The sequence below is a fragment of the Sphaeramia orbicularis genome, chromosome 20 (genome assembly GCF_902148855.1).
Source record: "Sphaeramia orbicularis chromosome 20, fSphaOr1.1, whole genome shotgun sequence".
Taxonomy (NCBI): domain Eukaryota; kingdom Metazoa; phylum Chordata; class Actinopteri; order Kurtiformes; family Apogonidae; genus Sphaeramia; species Sphaeramia orbicularis.
Genome location: NC_043976.1, coordinates 24250069 through 24275312, shown reverse-complemented (window position 1 = coordinate 24275312; position 25244 = coordinate 24250069). Strand labels below are relative to the sequence as shown.

General features: G+C 39.1%; 1 protein-coding gene across 1 annotated transcript in view; it reads left to right on the top strand.

Annotated features, from left to right (window-relative positions):
• Positions 1-25244, top strand: part of ctnnd2a (catenin (cadherin-associated protein), delta 2a) — a 327752-nt gene that overhangs the window by 277353 nt on the left and 25155 nt on the right. The window contains exons 16-19 of the mRNA XM_030123463.1: positions 1313-1430; positions 5027-5209; positions 8405-8578; positions 11043-11193. Of these exons, the coding sequence (XP_029979323.1) occupies positions 1313-1430; positions 5027-5209; positions 8405-8578; positions 11043-11193 (626 nt within the window). The remainder of the gene's footprint in view (positions 1-1312; positions 1431-5026; positions 5210-8404; positions 8579-11042; positions 11194-25244) is intronic.

Sequence of the window (25244 nt, the reverse complement as noted above, 5' to 3'; positions counted from 1 at the left end):
TAGAGTGTGCATGTGTATATTTGTCTCGAAGGTATTCCTAGTATATTTCTAATATTGATTTCCCTCAGGGTGGTCTACAGTGTGATGTGCACACAAACACTCACATTTTATGTCTATATTTCATTGGATATCACTGTAAGCAGAGTGCCTAAAGTTATGTAGAATAAATATCTTGTAAGCAAGAACACTCTTCTTTGTCACCATCCCAGGGTGATAAAGTCACATATATATGCTTTCTTTCTAGTACAACTCAATATCAAGTTGTTAATAAGTGTAAAATGTCAGTACAGTATGTACTCCACAGCTATTTCAGTCATATTTTATCTTTTCATGCATTTTGTTCAAGTGATCGTACCATCACATTGGCAAAGACTTATGGCCCTTTGCTGCATTGTTACTGTTTGTAATTTGTTAATGTAAAGCGTTTCATAATGAATTTGCATAATAAGATCATTATTTATTCCCTGGGAGTCACTTTTTATTGCTATGTAATAGTGTACTGATGAATGGGTAATTTAGAGTGACCTTAAATCATGTTTTCCAGATGTTATGTACACATTAAGCCTGGCCTGTCTGTTCTCTGAATCTTGATATACAGTAATAGATCTGGAGGCATTATATCATTTAATATTTAGGTCTATATAAACGCATACACTTCACTTTTTATTGACACAGGCAAGCGAGTCATATTGGAGCAGGTCTTTGAATATGACTCAGTGTCTGGTACAGGCAGCTCCACGTTGTAACCCAAACAAATCCAACTCAACACCACCCACCTGTACCTCCAGTTCAATTAAAATCCTATTCATTATTTCAAAGCATCATATTGGCAAAGCCGCTAATAATAAATGGAACAATATTGTCAAATTATCAAAGCAGCGTCAGTGCGAGTGTTGGCTGTGAAGTTCAGGCACCAACTGTCTTGACTAAACAGGGATTTTTTTTCTGGACTCAAGTCAAGTGCTTTAAATTGAAGTGAGCCTTCAGGGCATAGATTGAGATGTATCCAGAATTTTAATGCTCCCTTTTCAATTGTTTAGTTTAGGAGAGCTGCCAGGTTCCCCTGTATCTGTCTCTCACTCAGTCTCTCCCACTCACTCTGCCTCTGTCTCTCTACGCCGCTTGTTACCAGCCTCCTTTTTTCTTTCATCTGTCTCCCCGTCTTATCTTCCTTCCTCCCCAACATTCTCTTTTCATTTGTTTTCCCCTCTTTTTCTTTGGCAAATACTCAGCAGCACAAACAAACACACTGACACACACACACACACATACACATTTTCTGACCAGTGTTTTCTGTGCTTTTGCATTGCAGGAATGTGAGTTCTGCAGGTGAGGAAGCAAGGCGAAGGATGAGGGAGTGTGATGGGCTGACAGATGCTCTGCTCTACGTCATCCAGACCTCTCTGGGCAGCAGCGAGATCGACAGCAAGGTGCGTGCAAGATTCTAAACATTTTAGCCTGTGACTAAGCCCGCATAAATCCATTCACACTCTTATGTTTTTTTTTTTCCATCTCCTCTGTGAGAGCTTTGGGTGGAAACTACATTATGCAAAAGTCTGATACGTCAAATGTTAATTATGCAACTGAATTAATATGTTGGTTTGCAAAAAAAAAAGAAAACCATCCATTCCCTCTCATGTCAGCACAGACACTTCCTTCAGTGCCAGCAGCAACAAAAATGAAGAATTTTCATTGTCATAGTACTTGCAGTTCATCAACAGTTTTGTTCAGAGTGTATTAAAGCTCGCAAATTGAAGTGCTGCATCACTTCTTGTTGCTAATTTAACTTTGCCAATTGTCAAAGTTCATTGGGTTTATGTTCTTTTTGCATTTTCTGGCTGAGGACATTTCCAGGTTGGCCAGGAGTATATAAGTCACGACAGAGTATGTGTGGGCCAGTCAATACTACATAAACAGTGTTGTGGATGGCTGACTTCTCAAGGTCTCCCTGTCTCCCAGCCTCTCTAAATGGCCATCCTTAATCACTGTTTAACCGCCCGCCCCCTCTCCACCGCCTGACTGCAGTCACCAGAGGAGTACTCCTGTCGACACCGTAACAAAGACTGATTGGCAGGTCAACCAGCAAGTGGTCACTGTTTGAAAAGCAATGCGCATTAGCCACATGCATGTTCCGGTCACTGTAGGTTTTTTTCTTTCTGAACTGCTACTTCTACTGACTAGGCCCATTTCATTTATTCCAAGAAAATATTACAGAGTAGATCAGTTAAACAGAACTAGATAAGATGAAAGAATAAAGGAAACATCAAAGTGTAAGTGTGCTTAGCTATGGTGGGCAGTCGTGGCCCAGAAGAAAGGAGAGTCGGCTTGTGACTGAAGGGTCGCCTGTTCAATTCCCTGGACTGGCAGAAAGTTGTTGGCCGATGTGCCCTTGAGCAAGGCACTTAACCCCCATTTGCTCCCTGGGCGCTGGTTATGGCAAGTCCGCATTGCCTGCTCGGCAGTGTGTGGTGTGTTCTAGTGGCTGATTAAAAGTAGAAGGTGAATTTCTGTGTGTTGTGCTCGTCTACTGTATGCTGACAAATAAAGAATTTTAGTCAAATAGTGCAGCCTCTGAAAACCAGCCCCATCTGTTGCAACACAAGCTGTCACAAAACCCTTTAGATCTTATCAGGTAGTGTAATCATTTGTTCGTCTATGGATAAGATGTTAAAGATCATCACAGCAGTAGTCTGATTGTAACGAAACCAACTGTTTTCACAAAATAGTAGTTTGTTCAGAGAAGTGAGCCAGTACTCTTTGAAGACTCTAGTGGTGTGTTTAAACTGAGTGGTACGGTTTGGGTCAGGTTGCTATTGAGTGTTTGTGTTGTAAAAGGGGCCCAGAGACCTGACCTGTACCATGCCATTTTTGATGTCCTTTTGTTGGAGGTCCATAGGAAAATGGCTCAGTGCAGATACAGTACTGCGTCACCCAGTGCAGTCTATTGATTGGGTGACACAAAAACGTCACTCCATGCTGCTGGACATCCTCCAGTGTTGGTGTTAGTTGTGTCACATTCATTGTTGTCACACTGGTATGATGTCACTCTAGGAATTTGGCCTAAACCCCACCTACCAAGTGAGGGTACAGCTGGCAGTGGAAACGCTCACCTGGCCTGGCCTTACCTTCCATATTGTACCTTATTGTACCGATCCGAACGGGAAAGTTCAGTGGAAACACACTGTAGGCTGTTTACACCCAAAGTTTGGATCATGACATCAGTTGTTGTTGGTAATTCAGCTCAAAGATATCCACATGATGATAATAATAATAATAATACATTTTATTTGGTGGTGCCTTTCAAGTCACCCAAGGTCACCTTTCAGACAAAAAAAGCATAAAATAACAACATCAGAGATAATTAAAAGAAAACATCAATCTAAAAGCAAGTGTGGTGTGCATTGTCCAGTGAATATGCCAGTTTGAACAGATGGGTTTTGAGTTTGGATTTAAATGTAGTGATGGAGTCTGACTTTCTTATGATGTTGATTGCACCACCAGGAGAGCTGTGTCGGCAGTCACAGAGGTATGCAGACATGGGGAATATATTGAGCTGGAATTTAAAATACACCTTGTGAAGACACAGGAGTCTCAGATTAACTTGTTCAAAGGGAGTACATTATGTCCTCTTTAATTTAGGAGTATTCATTTTGTAATATTAGTCTGCTCACACAGGAACAGAATGTCCTGTCTGTATTGTCTATATTAAAAACACAGTTTGAGGTATTTGCAGTAATATTAAATTAGTATACATCAGTACTGTTTCTGTTAAAGCGCTAATTAAAAATTCCCTTCACCATCAGCTGCTCAAGAAAAAACATACTATCCCATTATACACAACCTACAGATCAGTACTACTATTATGCTTTGAATTGCATAAATGTGGTTTAGACGTTCACTGTGAGTGGGTTTCACAGCATGTACTCTCACACAGCTCACAGCCAAAAATCAATTAGCTCATCCAATTATTTAAAATGACGGTGCCAGGCTCAAAAAGCTCCATTTAAATACACAACCAATTTAACGCAGATATTTCACTTCTGTTTTGTGAGTGACCTGCGACCTGTGGCCTCTATCTGCAAAAGTGTCACATACCTTTTTTTTTTTTTCCCTCATAAACCACGCAGCTCAAAGGAACTCTGATTAAATGCGAAATAACAGATCGAAATGTGAAATGCCATGGTAAATTATAAATAAAACGTAACTTTTTCTACATCGTTCTGTAATAGGTTCTGAATAGAATTTCAGACATGACTGCGGCTCAGTGGAGTGAGACATTGTTTTGTTTGTTGCATCTCTTAGGGCTGTTCAATTACACTCCTTAGTTGTTTTTGTGTAAACCAACGGTCAGACAGTGAGAAGATTGATGATTTGTCTTTGTTAATTTCCACTCTGTTGACTTGTTGACTCCCCTTTCTCAATGATACTAAGCACACACCCCCACACGAAGACACACACTGCTAGTGAAAGTACACACCTAAACATAGACGACATGAACTGTAAAAATCTGTTTGCTGTCATCACACACATGCAGACTCGCACGTTCCTTGCCCGGCGGCTGAGCCTCTAAACTGGTTGTTTAATGGGGTGTGATACAAGATATTGCTCTCTGTCATTTTTCTTCATTTACCTGACTTTTTTCTAATCTCATTTCAAAGTCAGAGCTAACTAAATACAGAAGTGTGTTACCTGTGAGATTATCTTTCCTCTTTGCCTCCTCTCTCCTTGTCTTTCTGTGTGTCTCTCACTGTCTCTGTCTGTATGGCTTGTGGGTGTGGGTGGAAGGCCGATAGTATAAATGTGTGAGAGTGGGTGGTTTTTATTAGCATGATTTGACTTTGAGTTTGCTGTGTTTTCAAGCAAAGCATTTCATTAAATACCCAAGCATCAAACACAAATCTCCTGCTTGAACTTCCGCACTTTATTCATTTATACCTCTTCGTTTTTCATCTCCCTCCCTTCCTCCCCACCCTTCTTTCTGATGCCACTTAATCTCTCATCTTTCCTTGACTCTCCGTCTCCCCAGACTGTAGAGAACTGCGTTTGCATCCTGAGGAACTTATCGTACCGTTTGGCTGCTGAGACTTCCCATGGCCAACAGGGGGGGTTGGAGGAGCTGGACGGCCTGCTCTGCGATGCCAATGGGCGTGATGGAGAGAGCTCTGGCTGCTGGGGCAAAAAGAAGAAGAAAAAGAAGGGAGCCGAGCAGGTGGGAAACATTTGACTGCCCATTGTGAGCTGTCAGAATAGGTTCAGTAATAGTTGACACAAAATCTCTGGTGGACTTACAAAAGAATGATGTTCTCACGATATTCTGTCTGAAAGTCATTGTGAAATATCAGCAGGGTTTGATTCTGGTAAAAAGATATGAAGGCCATTGATTGTTCACATTGTCATCAGACTCTTTGAATTCTTGTATGTACTCTATATAATCTAAGTACAGGGTGGGGAAGCAAAATTTACAATATTTTGAAGCAGGGATTGAAAGACAGTGTATGACCAATTAGTTTATTGAAAGTCATGAGAATTTAAATCTTCAAATCATATTTTACTGCATTTCTAACGGTCTTGTTGTCTACCTCAAGTTCAATTGCCATTTTTCTCATGGATTTGGTTGGATCCTTTAGGATTTTGGATTTGAGAGCTTTAATAAAAGCTTTGGTACGTTTTTTGTTGCTTCCTCCACTTCCAGACTTTCTCGTAATAGTTTTGCTCATAGTCATTCTCTTTGTTACATTATAAACAGTCTTTATGGACACTCCAGCTATTTTTGAAATCTCCTTTGGTGTGACGAGTGCATTCAGCAAATCACACACTCTTTGACGTTTGCTTTCCTGATTACTCATATGGGCAAAAGTTTCTGAAAAGGTATGGATAATAGTGTTAGGTATGATTATGACATCAATATATGTTTGGTTTCAAAACAATTGACATAGTGCCTGCTGAGAAAAAACAACTAAATGTTCATTGTAAATTTTGCTTCCCCACCCTGTATTTTTCAAATTTGTTACCTCACCATAGATTTATGAGTACGTAAAAAGTAAAAGGCTGCTTTAAAGATGAAGCATAATTCCAACCTTAGTGTTGAAAGCAGCATTACCTTCAACAGGGATGATAATCAATGGACAAAAGGGAAAAAAAATATTTACTCTAGTGCATTCTGCAAGATGAGTAAAAAGGAATTGGGTTCTTTTATAATGCCTTGGCCATTTTTCCTTTCGTCTTGAACACTCTTTGTATAAATGAAACTTTTCAGGCCTAACTTAAAAGCTTCAAAGTCATCATTTTTTCCCTTGACCCATCCCACTGTCAGCTTTATTATGCCCTTTCAGGCTGTGGTTAAAAGGTAGACCTCTCCCCTAAGCATTATCCCAGTGCTTTCACAAAGTAAAACAACATTGAATGAACTGATTGTCAGAGCCCAGAAGGCATAAATTCTTAATAATTTTTTCAGTGTTGGCAAATATGAATCCAAAGCTTTCTGGAGCACAACAGTAGAAAATGTGGCCCAAAACTAAATATACTTACCACTTGGGTTAAGTGTTTGTGTGTGTTTGGTGACAAAGATGCATAGTTGAGACACTGAGTTAGAGAAAAAGTGTGAGGAAAAGAATTTAAAAAAAAAAAAAAAAAAGTGAGAAGGGAGAGACAGATGAAAAGACAGAGGGAGTGGGAAGATACAGTCAGTTAGATTGTAATGTAGTCAGCTTAATCATTTATTAAAGGTTCAGATAGCAAGGCCAAGGAGCAGCATGGGAGCCTGAACTGGACCTAAGCAGTCTTAATGGACTACTGGAGCACACAAACACGCATTTGCTTTGATATTCACTTGCCAAGTATTTTATGCTGCTACTGGGATATTCTGTCTTTAACTACAGTGCCGATTATAGAACCATTTGCACTCTCACTAGCCAATGGACAGCAGTTTTAATATTCTGGTACCTGACTAGACAGTTTAATGTGGCTATATTATTTAGTTTGTGGACATTCTCTGCAGCAAATTCATCACATAATCAGTTCAGTCATGGAATTATTTGGTGAAGAATTGTGAAATTATAAGCAAACGGATTATTGACGAATTCTTGTGCATGATATAAATAATCAGATATAAACATTATATTTTTATGATGCCATGAAATTTGAAATAAAACAGATTTTTCTACTGACTTGAATGCATATGATAATTTATATGTATTATTTACTTTAGCTTTAGATATTTATCAAATGGAAATCACCATTATACATTCATATTTATGTTTCCTCAAGGCAATAGAATGTACTCTACTGTGAATGAGTTGAGGTCTCTTGTTGTTGCGCCTCTACATACTTCAGACTGTAAAAACCTTTCATTTCATGATCAGAAAATCTATGTATACACAAAAACACACACAAGGGCATACACAAACAGTACTACACACTTAACTCACACTCCACAACACCTCTCTAAAGACACACTCTAGCCTAGTTTAACGTGAGACAACGGGAAGGAGGAAAGCAGCAGAGCGAAACCAAGAAGGTCGATAGGGAGAGGAAAAACTGAGAACTGGAGAGAAAGGGATGGAAATAGAATAAAAAACAGGGAGGAAAGGGTAAATAGGGAGTGAGTGAGGCAAGCAAAAAAGAGAGGGGGATAAATTAGGGGAGATGAAGACAGAAAGGATCAACAGGAGAGAAAAGCGGGACAAGATATAAATGACAAACAGAAGAGAAAAGGAGCCAAAAAAAAAAAAAGAAATAGAGAGGGAAAGAGATAGTTGTGGATTCATGCCTTCCTGAAAGAGGTGTGGGCATGTCACTCAACAAAGGGGTTCAGACATCAAGAGACTTCATTTTAGTGGAGGAGATAAGGAGCGTGGAGGTGAAGAGCAAGAGAGTTGTAGAGCTTTAGGTGTATTGCTCAAAGCAAGAGGGAGTGTGAATTGTTCAATGTTCAAATGCTCTTTTTTTTTTCTTACTAGCTTTTGCTCTTCCCTCACCTCTCCCCAACTCCACTACCACCACCACCTTTCTCTACATAACACAGTGAGGGGGACAGGGAGTGATTTACTCAATATGTCTCCAAGGCTCTGTGACTCATAATAGGTCAGGATGAACTGTGTGGAAATGTGGTTTTCTTTCAGACACTTGCAGTTATCCTGACATAATTATAGAGAATACTCTGGCACGTGTATTCCTGTCGTCAATGATCGGGTCGGACCAAGTCATATGTGGGATGAGTCACTACAGATAAATATGCACAGGTCATTTAAATACATCGAATCTGATACATGACTGGTAAAGGAACTAAAAGTAAAGCAGAAACGTGCAAGATAAAATATTGTGCATATGGGAAGCATGGAAAAGTGTTAATAGATACCCACTGTTGCAAGGTCACGTTAAACTATGCCTGTGTCTTCTCCTGCAGTGGGATGGCGTAGGTCCCTTTCCAGACACAGCTGAGCCCCCAAAAGGGGTTCAGATGCTGTGGCACCCCACTATCGTCAAGCCCTACCTCACCCTGCTGTCTGAATGCTCAAATCCCGACACCTTGGAGGGAGCAGCTGGAGCTCTGCAAAACCTGGCCGCAGGCAGTTGGAAGGTAATAGTACATCTGTAAACCTCTTCACCTTCTTTTTTATTTTTAAATTTCATTTCTAGGCAACAACACAAACAGCTGTATATTTAACAATTACAACTGTCAGCATATAAACAACATAGCTTTAATTATTTCAGGCCATTTACCCACTACGTCAGTAATTGCTATTTTTGCCACTGTAAGTGATTATTGTCCTAAGGCATCTAATTGTTTCCTGTTATTTCTTCCAGCAGGTCACTCAGATATTGTGTTACGAGTGTCAGTGGGATTTGCAACCCCAAAATTTTTCCAGTCTTCCGAAAATATGTAGTAGTGATTCACACCAGCACCTCCAGCATGTTATTTAATTTTTAATGCACTGAAAACTCTTTGCCTTCATATTTATTTAATTAAAGTTTCTTCACATTTCTGTTAAGCATAGATTCCATGAACAGAAGGGTGAAAAGACAATGTATAAACTGTGTTTCTCTTTGTGCAGAGCATCAAAAAGTGATAATAACTGTGCGTTCATTGTTGTGAGAAGCCTTTAACCAGCTGTGCAGTGAATGCACGGTCACACATTTTTGCTGATAAACCAAACATAAAACAGTCTCTTCTCGCTGTAGATGTGTAAAAAAAGGTGCGTGTGTGTGAAAGCACAGGTATATGTACATGTGGCTAATTACTGTTTGTAATGACTCAGCTTGTTTAGAAACTCTCACAGTCTGATGCCAAAAAAACACCCTTCACTTATCAGTTGGGTATAACACAATGAGTTGGTATTATCTTCAGTTTGCTCACTCCATCATCTTGCTGACGTTCAAATATTTTAGAGCAGTTCTATGTTTTTCTGTGTTCTATACTATACAGTATTGTTCAGTAGCAACACAATTACTGTAATAATGTAAAGGCCCCAAGCTCCAACACACTGGGGAGCATAGCTGTGGTTCACCAGCAGCTGACGGATGGAAACAGCTAGATGGTAATAATGTATGAGTCATGCAGTCATTCTGGAGAGGGCAGTGTTAGCCGTAAGGAGCCTGGATATGAAGGTGAAAGGCAGAAAGTGTGAGGGTTTACACTGGGTATGACCTTGAATTCATAAAACTACATTGGACATCGTTGATTATGTAGAGACTGTCTGGGGATGTTAAATGTTTATGTGGTCAGAAAGATGCACAGTCTAAAGCTATGAAAGATTTCCATTTAGGGAGTTAGATAGAAGTGTGTGCGTGTGTGCGTGCGTGTGTGTGTGTGTGTGTGTCTTAGCTCTGTGAGTTTTTCTGTTAGTTGAGAAATAGAGGAGACAGAGCAAGACAGAAATGGAATAGAAGGCTACAGGAAAAGAAGGGCAAAGAAGGCATTGTGGGGGGGCAGGTGGTCTTCAGGAAAGTACTTTTTCTATTTTTGGGTCATACTGCATGTGCGTGTGCGCTTTGTTGTGTCTCGTTTGAGCAAGATCCCTCCCCTGGCTTTGAGTACAGTGCTGCTAACAGTCTCAGAAGAGGATGTGTTGGCGTACTGTTGGCACACTCTACACTGTGCCTGCTAAGCTTTTGGCCAGGACATATGATCATTTCCCTCCAAGGATAAATTATTTCCTGCAATGATAATATGAACCATAGTTTGCCCATTTTGGTGTCTAATTAAAACAATTCTGCGTTTTAACCTTACATGTTCTGGAAATTTAAACTTTTCATGCAAAATGTTATACAAGGAATGCGTCCGATTTCCTTTAACAGTATTCACTCCTAAATGCTTGGTCTTCACGAGATGCCATCGATTGAGTTGTTCAGGATCGAGAGGCCCATTGAAATGTACCTTGATAGTTATTGAGAGGATAGAATCGTCTCCAAGCTCAAAACTCTACTCTGCGCTTCATATAATTCTCCCTCTTACAGTATATCACTTGTGAGGCAGTGTAATGCCTCAGCCTCCTTCATATTGCCCCTGGATATCTTCCACTCAGCCTCGCCCACTGTGCTTTGTATGTTGCATTTCCCTTTTTCCTGGCACCTCTGTAGTATTCACACTCTCAGACAAAAAAAAAAACAAAACAAAAACAAATAGTCTGGAATAACACAAAACAAGTAGACTGGTATGACCAGTCTGACCAACTGTGTTTTTATTAAAACATCCAAATTAGCTTAGTGTCACTATTAAGTTAAAAGGTTTGTGCTGGTACCATGCCATGACTCATATTTGCTATGAACTGCTGAAGCAGAAAACCTCCCATGGGAAATAAATCTGTCCTATTAGGAATAATGAACAATACAAGGAAAGTAGATCTTAACAGTCAAATTGTCAGATAGCTCATACAGTCACCTTATGAAAAACAGTGAAACCACAAATGAGGAACTGAATTGTAATTTAGTTGCTATTTGTTTGGTTTTCTAGTGTAAGAGTTTGGATCTTGAATGTATAATAAAGCAGCTCCGGACTCTAATGTTAAGGCTGTTCAACTATTTTCATCTGCTTTCCCTGTCAGTGGTCGGTCTATATTCGTGCTGCGGTCCGTAAAGAGAAGGGCCTTCCCATCCTGGTGGAGTTACTGCGGATAGACAACGATAAGGTGGTGTGTGCCGTGGCCACAGCTCTTCGAAATATGGCCCTGGACATCAGGAACAAGGAGCTCATCGGTGAGTACTGCTTGAGGTTTCCTGTTAGATGAGCATCATGCTGTGTCCAGCTGTGCTAAGAAACGGCTTCATGGATCACTCGTATTCATAACTCATTCGACTCACCTGAAATTGGACATGTGCGCTGTTACATTATGAGACGTCTGCTCTTTGCTCATAAAATGTGTACTCCTGAAGCCCTTTTTATGTCTAATTGCATTCTGTTGTAGCAATTCTTCTGTGGTCTGTTCCTGTCACTGTGCTCACCTGAAAATCAAGCATTAGTGTTCAAGTAATGTAATCCTTGATTCAAGAGCCTGTAGACAGTTACATTAATTAGAATTAACACCAGTGTGTAGTTGTAGTCCTCTTTTTAGAAGTATGATATTATGATGGTTACATCATGTCAGCCCAGCAGGGACTTATTAGAATACTGCATCATTTATCATTACTCCCCATGCTCTAAATTATTAAATCCAAGTAGTGAACAACAATAGTCACCGACATAAAACGTAGATGGACTTGATGTAAACTACAAACCTTGCCATGAGTGCAGTGAAGACACGTTTTTACTGAAACCATGTGTATTTATCTCTAGTTTTACAAGGTTAGTGTGAATACATGGCGAGTGTGCGTTTTTTCTTTTACTTCAGGCAGCCTTTTGTTACGTATTTATTGTACATATTAAATATTCAACACTAGAATTGTAAGGAAAATTCACTGAACTGAGGTAAATGTATGTTAGGGGGGTGAATAAATAAAGCAATTGCATCAGGTTAGTAGATCAGAAAAAACATTGATCCAAAGGCGGATTGTGACAGACAACATACAAATAGATATGAGAAGGATAAATAAAAAATGAATGGATTTTTGGTTATTCTAGTTCTGAGTAAGGGAAATAAACATGTAAACGCAGTGGACTGAGATATACAGAGGAAGAGAGGGAGAGAGGAGATGCTCAGATCAAACACTTGCATCAAGCTTTGAAAAGCTGGTAATGAGAGGTTTGCTGACTGGCAGCATTACCGAATCGAAAGGCTAGATATCGCTTGTTAAGCTGACATATTAAGACCTTTCAAATTTTGTGTGCTTCTCTCTGTGCATATGTCTTTATATGTCCATTTAACATCCTCTTGATTAACGCACAGAACACGTGCTGATATGATATGTACGTATGACGTCAGTGCTCTTTGTCTCTTCTATCTCTGGTTATCTTGGCTTTATGCCGGCTTCTGTGGTTTCTATAGCAACCTTTCTACCCTCAGTCTCGAGCAAGGGGCTTCTGCAGGCTCTCTGGGTTTTCTGAGCGTTGTTAGAGTGACAAGGAACGCCGGCGGCAAAGCTCAACATACTGTGATGGTCTGACTGGCGCTCGGCGGCGGATTACAGGATAATTGGAGCTTTTTCACAAAGACGCTCATCAGTCAGTTTTGAATGGTTTTAACTTTCTATTTATTCATATAAATAGGAAGATATGGCAAGGGTATTGCAATTTCATTGTGGCTTTATTAGAAGCAGCCTGCATATACAGTCTTACTTTTGCTTACACTGCTATTTGAATAAAATCAACAAAATAGATTGGGTACATACTGGCTCGATTTAATCAGTTTCTCTATTTGACCTTTTACAATGAGAAGAGTGTATGTTTTGCCCTGGAAATCATTAAAATGTTTTATATTTGATTAAAATATTAGAGGTAATGGGTCCATTTATACATTTAGTTGTTTATCGCCATTAGCTTCACAAGCAATGCAAGATAAATAGGAGAGTTATCAAGAGAGAGAAAGTAAATGTGTGTTTGAGAAAGATAGGCAAACACAGAGGCTGACTGAATAATGAAATTACTTGCAAAGTCACAAAGAAAATCAATTGAAATACGTTTGACCTTTTCATTTGAATACACAGCTAACTTATTTAGTGGTAGGGACACGTGGTTTAAGTCCTATGTGTCATTGTCTACGGCTGTTACTTCTGAGACTTTAGAGACTGATAGAGAGACAATGAAAATTAAGATCAATAACAGAGGAAGAGAAAATTAGACACTGCAAATCATCATTCTCCTGCTGCATCTGTGGTGTCCTCAGAGAGGCGTTGGCAGATTGGTTCAACTGTGACACAGGCAGATGTCATATAGTTTGAAACTTGTCTTGTTTCAGCTTTTACTCCAACTATTTTTAATCAGTAGAAAGACTTAAATGGTTACTTAAATGCTACATCCAGCAGAATAAGCTTTAGTATTCCATTGAGTGCATGAGGAATGTTAACATTCATGTGCAATTTTTGCACCATTTTGTTTTGCCAGCCCCTGAAATAAACATTTAACACAAATACATTGACTTAGTCTTAGGCTCTTTTATATTCAACTCATCACCATGCTAAATTGGTCACGTAGCATATGACTGAGTGTCTTTTTATATGTGAACTTACTTCTTATTGTTTTTCTTTGTTTTTTGGGCTTTTTTTCAGACAGCTTTAATTTAAACATTCAGTGCAAGTGTTGGCTAGACTGTTGATTTTTATTATTAAAATGTTCTAATAAACCTAACAGCACAGTGCTAATGTTGGCTCTGTGCATCCAATTGATGTAACATAAACAGCCGCATAAAAATTGATTGAATGAGACAGAAAACAACAGGCAGCGTTAATGAAATAGAGTGACACAGAAGAAGAGACAGGCTAGGAAATGTTGTGAGAAAACAGAGAGACTGAAAGAAGTGAAAGGGATCAGTCAGGGTTCAGCCTCTGCTCCGGGCAAGGTGTGACTTGATATGTGTCGACAGGAAAGAGGTAGAGGCCAGGGAGTCCTATGAGACAAGCCCCATTTGGCCCTTGTTCACAAGCTTTATCCACTACAGTGACTCAGCCTATAGTTGGAGCACTTTTTTCTCCTACACTTTTACAAACAACTGAAGTGACAAAGGGATTTTACAGAGCGGGTTGTTTGTCTTTGTTACATCAAAGTTCAACACAATCAGAACACAAACATCTCTTTGCGCAGCTAATCTAGAGAAAATCACCTCCCTCTGAAAAAGGAATAACCATATCTTGGTCTGTTAAAACTCATGTGATAGTGTGTCATAAGCTATTAGTGCCGGTAAGTTTAGCAGTATCACCGTGGGGGTTTAGTAGTTTGCATGAGAGCTCAGCAGAGTGAGTTGAGATGAGAATCATCTTTTGCACACAATAACTTCACAGTGTCAAAAGCCTCAAGAAAATACTGTATGATTGGATGGCAGCAAGTGAGAAGAAGAAAGAGAGCGGCAAAAGCATTGCGAAGAATGGAGAGAAGGGGAACAGAAAGGCCAAGACCGGTATGGGAGAGCGAATATAGAGGGCAGGAGGATGAACCACAATGGAAAAAGAAGAGAAAAATGAAAGTGGAGGACCCATCCACATACATATATATATATATATATATATATATATATATATATATATATATATATATATATATATATATATATGCTTATATTCCGATCTCTCTGTAATACGATTTAGTGGCATACTGATGTCACTGAGAATCATTCTTCTCATCTGTCAGTGTTTTTGTCTCTTCCCTGATTTCACCTTCTTCATAGGTTTCGATTTGCATAATGTACTGTACGCCTGTGTAGCAATAAATGAGTCCCATTCACTGCTACAACGTCTGTCAGTGCAATTCTTCCCCATTTACTTACAGATGGTAATTTGACACACATGAATTGGGAACAGCACTTACATGCCAAAACAGATAGTTTTCTCTTTTTTTTTTTTTTTTTTTTTAAATTCTGCAGCCACTTTCTAAAGTTCCTTCTAAACACATGCTGTGCTTGCACTCAAACTGAAAATGTTTAATGAAAAAGGGCAAATCTATATAATTTAGTGAAATTCATTTGGTGTTTGTTCAACATGACTTGCTGTAATTTCTAAATCTAATTCAGTTTCTGGATTTTCCACTGAATATCCGATTTCAATTCCAAAGATTAATTCTTAATTTAAAGTCCTCTGCTGGGAATTTCATGAAATATTTTTGTAATAATACACAGCAAAATGTGAAATTGCTTCTTTAAAACTTTTCGCATTACCCTGATTAAACAAATTAGTCATATTTAGAGCTGCAGGAGCCAAAGTCAGATAGGAAAATGCCAGAAATTGAAAAATTCTTCCTCCTGTAGCTCTCTACAGAAGACTGAGGCCTTGTCCACATGGAAATGGGAACTATCTAACAGCATCATGTTCTGGTTTAGCCTATGTTCATCTGTAGTATATCTGCCAGGCCTGTAAGTGGCACTATAATGATGCCACAGAAATGTGCCAAAGAAAGAGAAGAAGGCATGGCACACATAAAACAAACACAATTTAGGAAAAAAACAAACAAACAAAACCCAGCTGATTATTGCTTTTGTGGGTGGGGTTAGGGCAGCAAGGGGGGAGTTAAGGGAGAGGTGGGGCTATGGTAACATTGTTACCTCCACCAGGAGGTATTGTGATCACTTTGCTTTGTGTGTTTGCATGCGTGGGTGTTTGTTTGCATGTTTGTTTGTGTGGTTGGTTGGTTGGTTGGTTGGTTGGTTGGTTGTTAGCAAGATAACTGCAAAAGTTATGGACGGATTTTCATGAAATTTTCAGGAAATGTTGATACTGGCACAAGGAAGAAATGACTAAATTTTGGTGGTGATCGGGTGTGGGGGGGCCACGGGGACCCACTGATCTGCCTTGGTGAAGGTCTGAGCTCTCTGAGTGCCTTTCTTGTTTTGAGATTTCTTCACTCTGGGATCCACTTTCAAAAAGTTGCATTTTCTGGCTCCCAAAAGTCTGATTTCATTTGCATAGATTAAATGGCCACATGATAAATGAAAAACTTTTGCAGGTACTCCTAAACTTGTCTCCATGTGGACGGTGCCTAAATATAAATATAGATGATGTTTCATGCCACTTTTCCAAGCTTGAGACACAGAGTAAAGCAGCCGAATCACATCAAGGTTGTGTCTAGTAGAACCCGATCAGCCATTGGTAATTACAACTGTCTATCACGCCGTTAACGCCTGTGATTAGCCAGAATCCTGCATTACAGAGTAGATTTTCTACAACACAAAAACACAGGGAAGGAATAGATGTAAGACGAATAGATCCTCTCAAGCCACTTGAATTACAATATGCTGAAAGGTAATTATGGATTTTGTTACCCAGTGACACTAAAAGACCGTCAAGCACTGCAGCTTTAACAAAGTAGTTTTATGGATCAAATGAGCAGTGCAAAAATTTATAAACCTAAATCATTATTATCTGTCACAGTTATGTGATTATTTTTATACATGTAATGTGTAAATGATTTTTAGAATTCAGAGAAATTAATAAAATCTGACAAGTAAACGGCTGCCTACTGTAGAATTTAGGCTGCAGTAACTGACCTTTAACATCAAACAAAAGTCTCCATGGTTTACTTGAAAGTGAGTCAAGACCACCTCTTTCATGTGAATCACAGGCTGCTTGTTTCAATGCACGGCCAAGTTCGATGTGGATGTTCTCCTGTGTGATCGACATGATAAACTCCACAGTGTCATTTGCATCACATGGAGTAAAAGAACCTTCAGAGCAGTGATTGTATGTTGGAGTGCTTTAAATACTTTCAAGCAGGCTAAAAATTCATTAAAACATAGTATTCCTAATTGTTCCTGACAGTGAAAACAAAATAAGGTAACGTGTGCGTAACTATAAGCATATTCATTTCAACTTTACACATTTTCTCCTTTCTTTTCTCATTTTCCTCCCTCATTTTGTTGCTTCCCCTCCTGCATCTTTGTCTTCTCTTGTCAAATCACACCTCATATTGGTTACTACTCCCCTTCCACCTTCCTTCCCTCATTTTCACTTTGCAATGTTTAGCCCACCCTCTTGTCTGCAACATGCACATCATACCTTTTTTTTTTTTTCACGACCCATTCTGCTCCCTTCTTTGTGTTCTTCCTTCCCTCATTTCCACACCCACCTCTTTGTCTCCTTCCCATGTCGTTTCAGACATGAGCTCATAATGCCTCACCTTCCCTCTCTCACAGCCTCTCGCTCTTTGTGTCTCGCAGTGATGACATCAGTGCTAGGGAGTGTTACTGTGGAAACCATAGTGCCCTATAGGGATGTCACTAATTGGTCCAAATGTGTGCATATGTGAGCATGTGTTCATTACAAATCCGATACTGTGTGTGAGGTGTGGAAAATCTTGACCCCTGCAAGCCTTGGATATATACATTTTTACACATCCTCACACACACAGACAGTATTATAGTATTACACTGCAAAACAGCACTGGGAAAGAGGAGGAAAAAAAGTATTACATTGCACACTTATTCTAGTTGCAGGTTCCCAGCCAAACCAAATGTTTTGAGAACACCCGAGAATGTCCATTTTGTGTTTTTCTCATCCACACTGACTTTTACATATTTTGTTGCTACTGTTGTCAACAGAATTCACAGTGGTGAGAATAAACCACTTTGAAAGGCTAGTGGGGCAGAGACAGTGTGGCTATGTCCACTGACTCACACTAAGTTGACACACACACTTACACACTTCTGTGTCCCTGTTGCAGCGGTACTTTATGAAATTTCTGTGTCGCCTTTGGGATGAATCTCTTGTGTGCAAGGGCCTGGCATGTCTTTTATCAGCACACTTTGTTCTCCCTGGCATTCTCCATCCTCTGCTCCACTGTGCCAGACAGGGAGCACGACAGGCAGAGAAATAGAAGAAGAGAACAATAAAGAGAAATATAGAGGGAGGGAAGTGCTGTCATGCACTGACTAGATTTTTTTTTTTTTTTTTTTGGTCTCACAGCTGTCCCTCATGAAGCTTACCTATGGTATGTTCAGGTGATTTTTTGAAGTTTTAGGGCATACAGTATTAGTAGTGCAGAAGTCGTAGGCCGCCCTTAGCTGGTAATGAGCATATTATAGAATAGTGTATTATTATATTATCATTGGTGATATAGAAAAATGGAGGGGAATATTATGCAGAGCATTAAAAACTCACAAAAAATATAAACGATATGACTTCTGCAGGACACAGTCTATTTTAAGTGTCATCTCTGTTCCCATGCCAAAAGTAACCCAAACATTAGAAACACTGGGGACAAAACGTGATGTAAAACACTAGAAGATTAGTTTTATAAATCTCAAGTTCAAGACATGTTAAATACAGTTGTGTCTCGTTACAGAGAATGAACACATCATTATAAAACAACAAACCTACTTGCGGCCTCAAACAATACTGTTTAAAGTGTATACCCCCCAAAAGTGAATGAATGAATTTATTTTGGACATATGAAAAGCACAATGCAACCAGCGACAAAACCAAAAGCAAAGCAAATTAACAACATAAGACAACCTAAAACGAAATATATTCTGTTGTATGTATTCTTTTACAAAAGAAATACTTAATACAATTTTAGTTTTATTTACACATCTTAAAAGGAGTGGGAAGAAGTCAACACTTATTTAGTCCCACCCCATTATTACAATACCACATACAAACTATATCAATGTATATTAATACAATATTTAACATGTGGGATCAGGAGGTAGAGGGGGTTGTCCACTAACCAGAGAAAAGGTGGTTTGAGTCCTGCTCTGTGCCTCATCATATACTGTTGTGTCCTTGGGCAAGACACTTCACCCACTTTACCTCCAGTGTTAATCAGACCTGTATGAATGGTCAGAGGGGCCATTTGGAGCAGATGTAGCTTACCACCACCAGTGAATGAGTAATGGATCAATAATGTAAAGTGCTTTGGATGCTGTGAAAAACACTATAGAAATCCAAACTATTATGTCTATATCAATCAAATATAATAATTATCATGTATAGTGAGATGTTTATCACCTTTAAGCTACTGGATGGAACTAACAGAGATGTCATATGGTGGTGGTCTTACCACTAGTTTCACACCATGTTCTACCTTCTTCAATGTGCCTCTTCATCTGCGAGGGTTCAGTGGCTTCATTATTTTTATTCTATTTAACCTTTATTTAACCAGGAAAAAAGATCTCATTCAGATTAAGAACCTCTTTTTCAAGGGAGTCCTGGCCGAGAGGCAGCATGAAATACAACACACAGTTACAACACACAAGAATTTACAGGACAAGTCAAACTGTGAAAAACAAGTGCAAGTCATTGAGTTAGTCTTTAACACTTTGAGTTTGGATTTAAAAGCATTCAAGCAGACCAGTTCAGTCAGTTTCCAGTCTTTTAGCAACATATTCCATATGCAAGGAGCAGAGTACACAAATGCCCTTTTACCAGCTCTGTACGAGCAAATGGCACAAAGAGGAACAAATGATCATTTGATCACAGACAATAAGAATCAACACTCCTTCTCATTATTAAACTACAGATATAGGAGGGCAATAGTTCAAGTATGGCTTTGTAAATAAAGGTGTACCAGTGTCCCAGCCTCCTAGTGGACAGGGTCTTTACTGGAGAATTAGCACCAAAAACTGTTTACCTCAAGGCACTTTGCATCAAATTTTGCATAGCTAACCCTACAGTAACACTTTGTTAGAGCTAGTGTCCAGAAAGGCACCATCCAGTATCATCCTGAAAAAGAAGTAAAAAAAAAACAAAAAAAACTGGGTTACTTGGCTAGTTTCTAATCTATACTAAACTAATCAGCCGCATTAGTGGCAGTGCCCAATGCTTTTGGGAGAAGTTATTTTGGTGAACATTTGCATTTGCAGGGCTGATGATTAAATCCCCATGAAAGTAAACAGCACTTAACAAAATGTGTTACTTTGTTAAAACTTTCCATTTTCAGCATGTAGATGCAACTTGGAGGTTGTTTTTTTGCCTTTGACTTTGAAAACAGTAACACCTAGATAGTGGAATAGTGGAGAATACTGTTGGTAATAGTCATGCAGAGGCAGGATTATTCTACAACCCAGTGCACCCCCCCTCTGTTGGTACATGTTATTATCAGTCATTTGTTTGTAAATGTCAATAATAGGATTTGAATATTGAAGTTATTATTTACTGCCCTGCACATTTCTGTTTCTGAAGCCTAAACAGCAAGCAGATGTGCAAATGTGTTGCCGTGTTCTATGTCAATAAGGGAATTCCTTTCTAATTAGTTGAATTGCATGAGTGTCATTAATGTATAATTAAGCTTATACTATAGTGGTGACAACAAATGAACCAAAAATCATTATCATTTGCAAATTTTTTGCTTAACAGCCATACTTTAGCTATGATTGACATTATTATGATAGTGTTATTTATTATTTTACTTTATTCTGTGCAAATATACAGGGTATTTTGTGACTTTGTGAAGTATGTGAATCTATGCATCACCCCAGCCAGTCATATTTTTTCATGTCACATATGGAGCCACATGTTTCTCACAATGAAAAAAATATCCCCTTCTTTACTCCCTTTCCATCTTTCTGTGCCTCTGTCACTCTCTCTGTGTCTCTGCCTCCTCTGCAGTTTACGCTGTAAACCTGTCACCCACAGACATCAAAGAAAGACACATAGGGCGAGATATAACCGGTGTGAAAAGCACCAAACACAGAAAGGCAGAATATTTTATAACGGCAAAGTGACAGTGTGCCACTTTCCAATTTACATCCATTTCTAACCTTTTTAAACCTACTGTGTTTCATCTGCCTACATTCTTCTCGGCATTCTACTTATTTGTGTTGTTTCATTTACATATTAATTCATAAGTTTAGGAGGATACACCTAACTTTGCAATGGGGATCAGGTTGTCTTTGCAGGTCGTTTGTGTCTCTTTAAGCCTTATACGCATGTGAGGATGATGGTAATTGGTGCAGGCTTTGTGTGTGCATGTTTTTATTTCTTAGTGGCAGCTTTCCAAATGAGTCCATAATCCTTAAGCCATTAGAATTTATTTTCTTTATTATCTGGATTATAGCAAAACAAAAATAAGTGATTTGGGTTTCAATAAAATCCCTCCACATCTCTTCCTCTTGAGTGTCAATATTGAAATGTGAAAATTTTTCCAAGAATTTACTTGATATAATTTAGCAGCACAGTGTCTTCTTTAGTTTGAGAGAACATCCAGACAATTCTACCTTTTTTTGTTTTTCAATACAGGCATATTCCACGAGAAAACAAAACACTAGCTTACTTTGAATTTGGCGCCCCCTGTCAATAGTGTTTTGCACTGCTAATTAAACATTATGGGACAGTGTTAATGCTAAATACTTTAACAGTGGCCATAGAACTGTGTAATATGTAATGATCATTTTTTATAGTGTTTTGGCTGGTGTCAAATCAGCAGACTAGGTTTAAATGACTACTTCAGCACAGAGTTTGCACACAGGTGGGAAAAAAAGAATCTATTTATGGTTTTAATTGTGATAACTTTAGCAAAAACACCAACATAAACCCTTGAATCATTTATATGTAAGGCACTAAGCTTCTGCTGCGTTGTGCACGTTTATTCATTTCAGACACACAGAACCTAGAAGGGAAGCATAACATAACCAAAGGCTTTTGATACTAGTCCGTGCACAGCCACCCACCTTAGGGACCCAAACCAGTCACTGATAACTGTGTCTTTTATTGTCAGATAGTCGGACGCCACAACCAATCACTATGTTTCATCTTTCCCCACATCTCCCTGAGACAATTACCTCCAATTTTACTTCAATAACACTCTCCTTTCTCCGTCAGTAAACAATCAAATCACTCCATTGTTGAGGGTAATTGGATCTCTTTAAATCAAATCAGCCATTATGGCCCTGATGAAGCACACCCTGCTCAGCGGGAGTTAGCCGCACATGAGGGAATGCAGCACAAGAATACATTACCAGCTGCCTCCCAGGTGTAGATGGCTATATTGGAGGAGTTGTGTAATACAGGTTTATTAGACTGTGCAGTGATCAGCAGAGGGCTTGTTTCTCTCCTTGAGGACATGTTCCAGGTGTAGCTCACATTTCAGTGACAGAGATGTAAGATGTAAGAGGAGAGGAGAGTGTGCACTCCAGAACTGTAGAGGTGCTATCTCTATCACTGTTGGACTTTTAAGTAGGAGTCGCCACCCACTCATGAAGAATCAATCCTAATTTGCTTCTCAGCTCTCGCTTCTGTTTCTTTCCTCCAAATGATTACTCTAAGGATAAGGGAATAGGAGTAACATGAAATTCCCAGCTTTGACACCAATGTTAACTTTTAGTCACATTTAATATGGGGAGTGATTGGGGCTTTTTTCACAGCTGTATAAATTGTGGAGCAGTCTGATTAGTCATTTGTCAACAACATGTAAAAAACTTCAATATGGTTTTAAGAGATAAACTATATATCTAGCACTACAATTTCAACACATAATGACTTGACTGGGGTAATGAGCACATCAAAAGATTCAGCTTTAACGTGTGTTGAATTTTGCATTGATGTTATGAAAGTGCAGCAACTCCCTCTCATTTATACAAATCTATAATTCATCAATACGCCGCTCACTGGCTCTGGGTATCATCCTGTCTGGATAAAGAACGAGGCCAGATTTTATTTAGCTAATGCCATTCCTGTGCACAGTGCTGCTTAAATTTACTTCAGTTTATTGCAGTTTGTTTTCAATTGATGACTACGGTATCTGCGTGCTCCGTGACAAAATACCGTGAGACTGTACAGTAGTGAAAACCACAAGAGATGGAAAAGTGACACCACTGCGCTGCTGATGGGAGGAAAATCTCAAGGGGCACGAAAAGAGAATAACACAGAGGAAATATCCTGAAAACAGAACAAATGAGACAAAAACTGAAGCAAACAAACAGAACGCTGGATAATGAGTAATGTGTATGTTCAGGGAGGTGTGCACGCATGGCTGTAGGTGTGTGTTGCAGAGATGCAGTGTTTCTCGTTCTGTCATGCTTATTAGCATTCCTTGATTATCAGGAGGCTGCAACTTCTGCCAACCGGGTGTGTTATTAAAATAGTTGGAAATTACTGGGCCTTTCAGCTCGATTCTCCAACCATGAAGGCATTTCACATGGTATTTATCTCGTACACTAATGCCTATGCAGCTTAAATGTTGTCTCTTTTTCATTAATTTCTCTGTCCTTCAGTTATTCTCCCTGTTCTTACTACTTTGTATAAAACAAGCTAGTTATTCATCTTTTCCTCTGGCGTCGTCATCGTCTTGGTCATGGCCTCTCACCTTCTTCGAGGATGAATGTGATAATGTTTCAATGACTGATGCATGCACACACATTTTAGCATATTTTAGGGATATGCCGACAGCAGTTTATCAGAGCATCTGCCTGTAAGCACAAAATGCTTGGGGATGGTTTCATCTAAGGATTAATAAAGTATCTCTCTTGTCTTTTCCTATCCTGACAGAGACATACAAGGATATGCAGTAGCTCTTATAGTTCTCAGTGTCTTATGTGCTAAATTCTACACCCTCCTATTGTTATTGCTGGATTTCCTACAGCCACTCACTTGATAAATTAGTCACTCACTCAATCAGACATTCAGTCAATCAATAAATTGTCAGTCATTCACGCAGTAAATTATCTGGCAGTCAGTCAGTAAATGAGCCAGTCAGTAATCTAGTCATGCAGTCAGTCAGTAAATAATTCAGTCACTCATTCAGAAATTAGTTGGATCATTAAATGAAGCAAGTCTTCAGTAAAATTATCAGTCAGCCATCAGCCAGTAAATCAGTCAGGAAATTAGTCAGTCTGATTCAAGTCTGTCTAAAGATGGAGCCTAAATTTTTTTTCTCACAGCCTAAAGACAATGAATGCTTAACCTCTGTACAGTCTGCAAGCCTGAGATAACACTTGGCCAATTAGCTCACCACTCCATCCATATTAGAGTTTGCATACTCTAATATGGATATGTGTGTGTGTGTGTGTGTGTGTGTGTGTGTGTGTGTGTGTGTGTGTGTGTGTGCGTGTGTGTGTGCGTGTGTGTGATCATTCATATGTGTGTTGAAACCTGCGTCGTTTTAGTTACCTCAAAAATGTATGACAACAATATTTGTTGGTATAATGATGTTTGTGTGGATGTGTGTTTGCTTCATGAAGGTGGATAGTGTCCTTCGATTTCCCTGCTCTGTGTATGGCTTTGCTGTCTTTCCCACATCTCTTAAACTTATTAGAGGTAATATGAGTGAGGGATTTGCCACCAGGCTGCAAGGACTCTGAATATTACAGTGATGAAGTGGTACAGGATGAACACAGAATCATACAGAAGTGGGGAAGTTACTGTAAAAGGGCAAGAAAAAGGTGAACGATAGAAATAATGGAGACAAGAAAAAAGCAAGGTTAGAAGGTTTCCTCAGAATACATAACATTTATTTCTGAATGAATGTACAAGTGAAGATGAGACTTCTGATGCAGAACTGCAGCTAGAAGAGTATTCAGTGGTTTTGTACTATTGCTGTTTAGAAAATTAGCTTTTTAGAAACATTATTCCACAACTGGTGCAAAAAATAAACACAATTCAAAAGCCTTTTTGCATTTATGTGAAATTGGGTATTTTGGTGTTGGTTTTCTGTACTGCTAGAGAGGATGTAATGGTCCACTTGAAACTCATGTGACACTAGATTAAACACTCTCAGTTTTTTATTTACTTTCTGATCCAGTACTTGCATTTGTGAAATCTAGAAGACTTTTGACTGCCTAGGGAGAAGCTCTTTAGTATTTCACACACAAACTAGCATGCACTCACTGTTAAAGGCATGTTTTGTCAGTCTCACCAACACATATGACAGAGAGAGTTGAGTGATTCATTGTCATGCAGATGCTCAGTTGACTGAGTGTGCTTTTTAGTGTTTAGGGAGTAAGACAGCTGGTGCTTCTGTTGAGTGGATTTTGTTAACAATTACTCACATTTCAGTGACTTAGACTGTCTGAGGAGCAGCTCGTCAGTATTACAAATACAGGCCAGTCATGGTTCATTATTCAACAATCACCCCTGCATCCAAATTGATGGTCAAGGCTTCCCTTACCTCTTGACTACTGCTCATGTTTGATGCATCTCCTCCTGTCAGCACATTCACTCCTCGTTCCTCTCATGTTGTCAATTCCCTTGCTGTCTCCCACTCATCACCTGTTTGTTCTGACTTCATCTTCATTGAC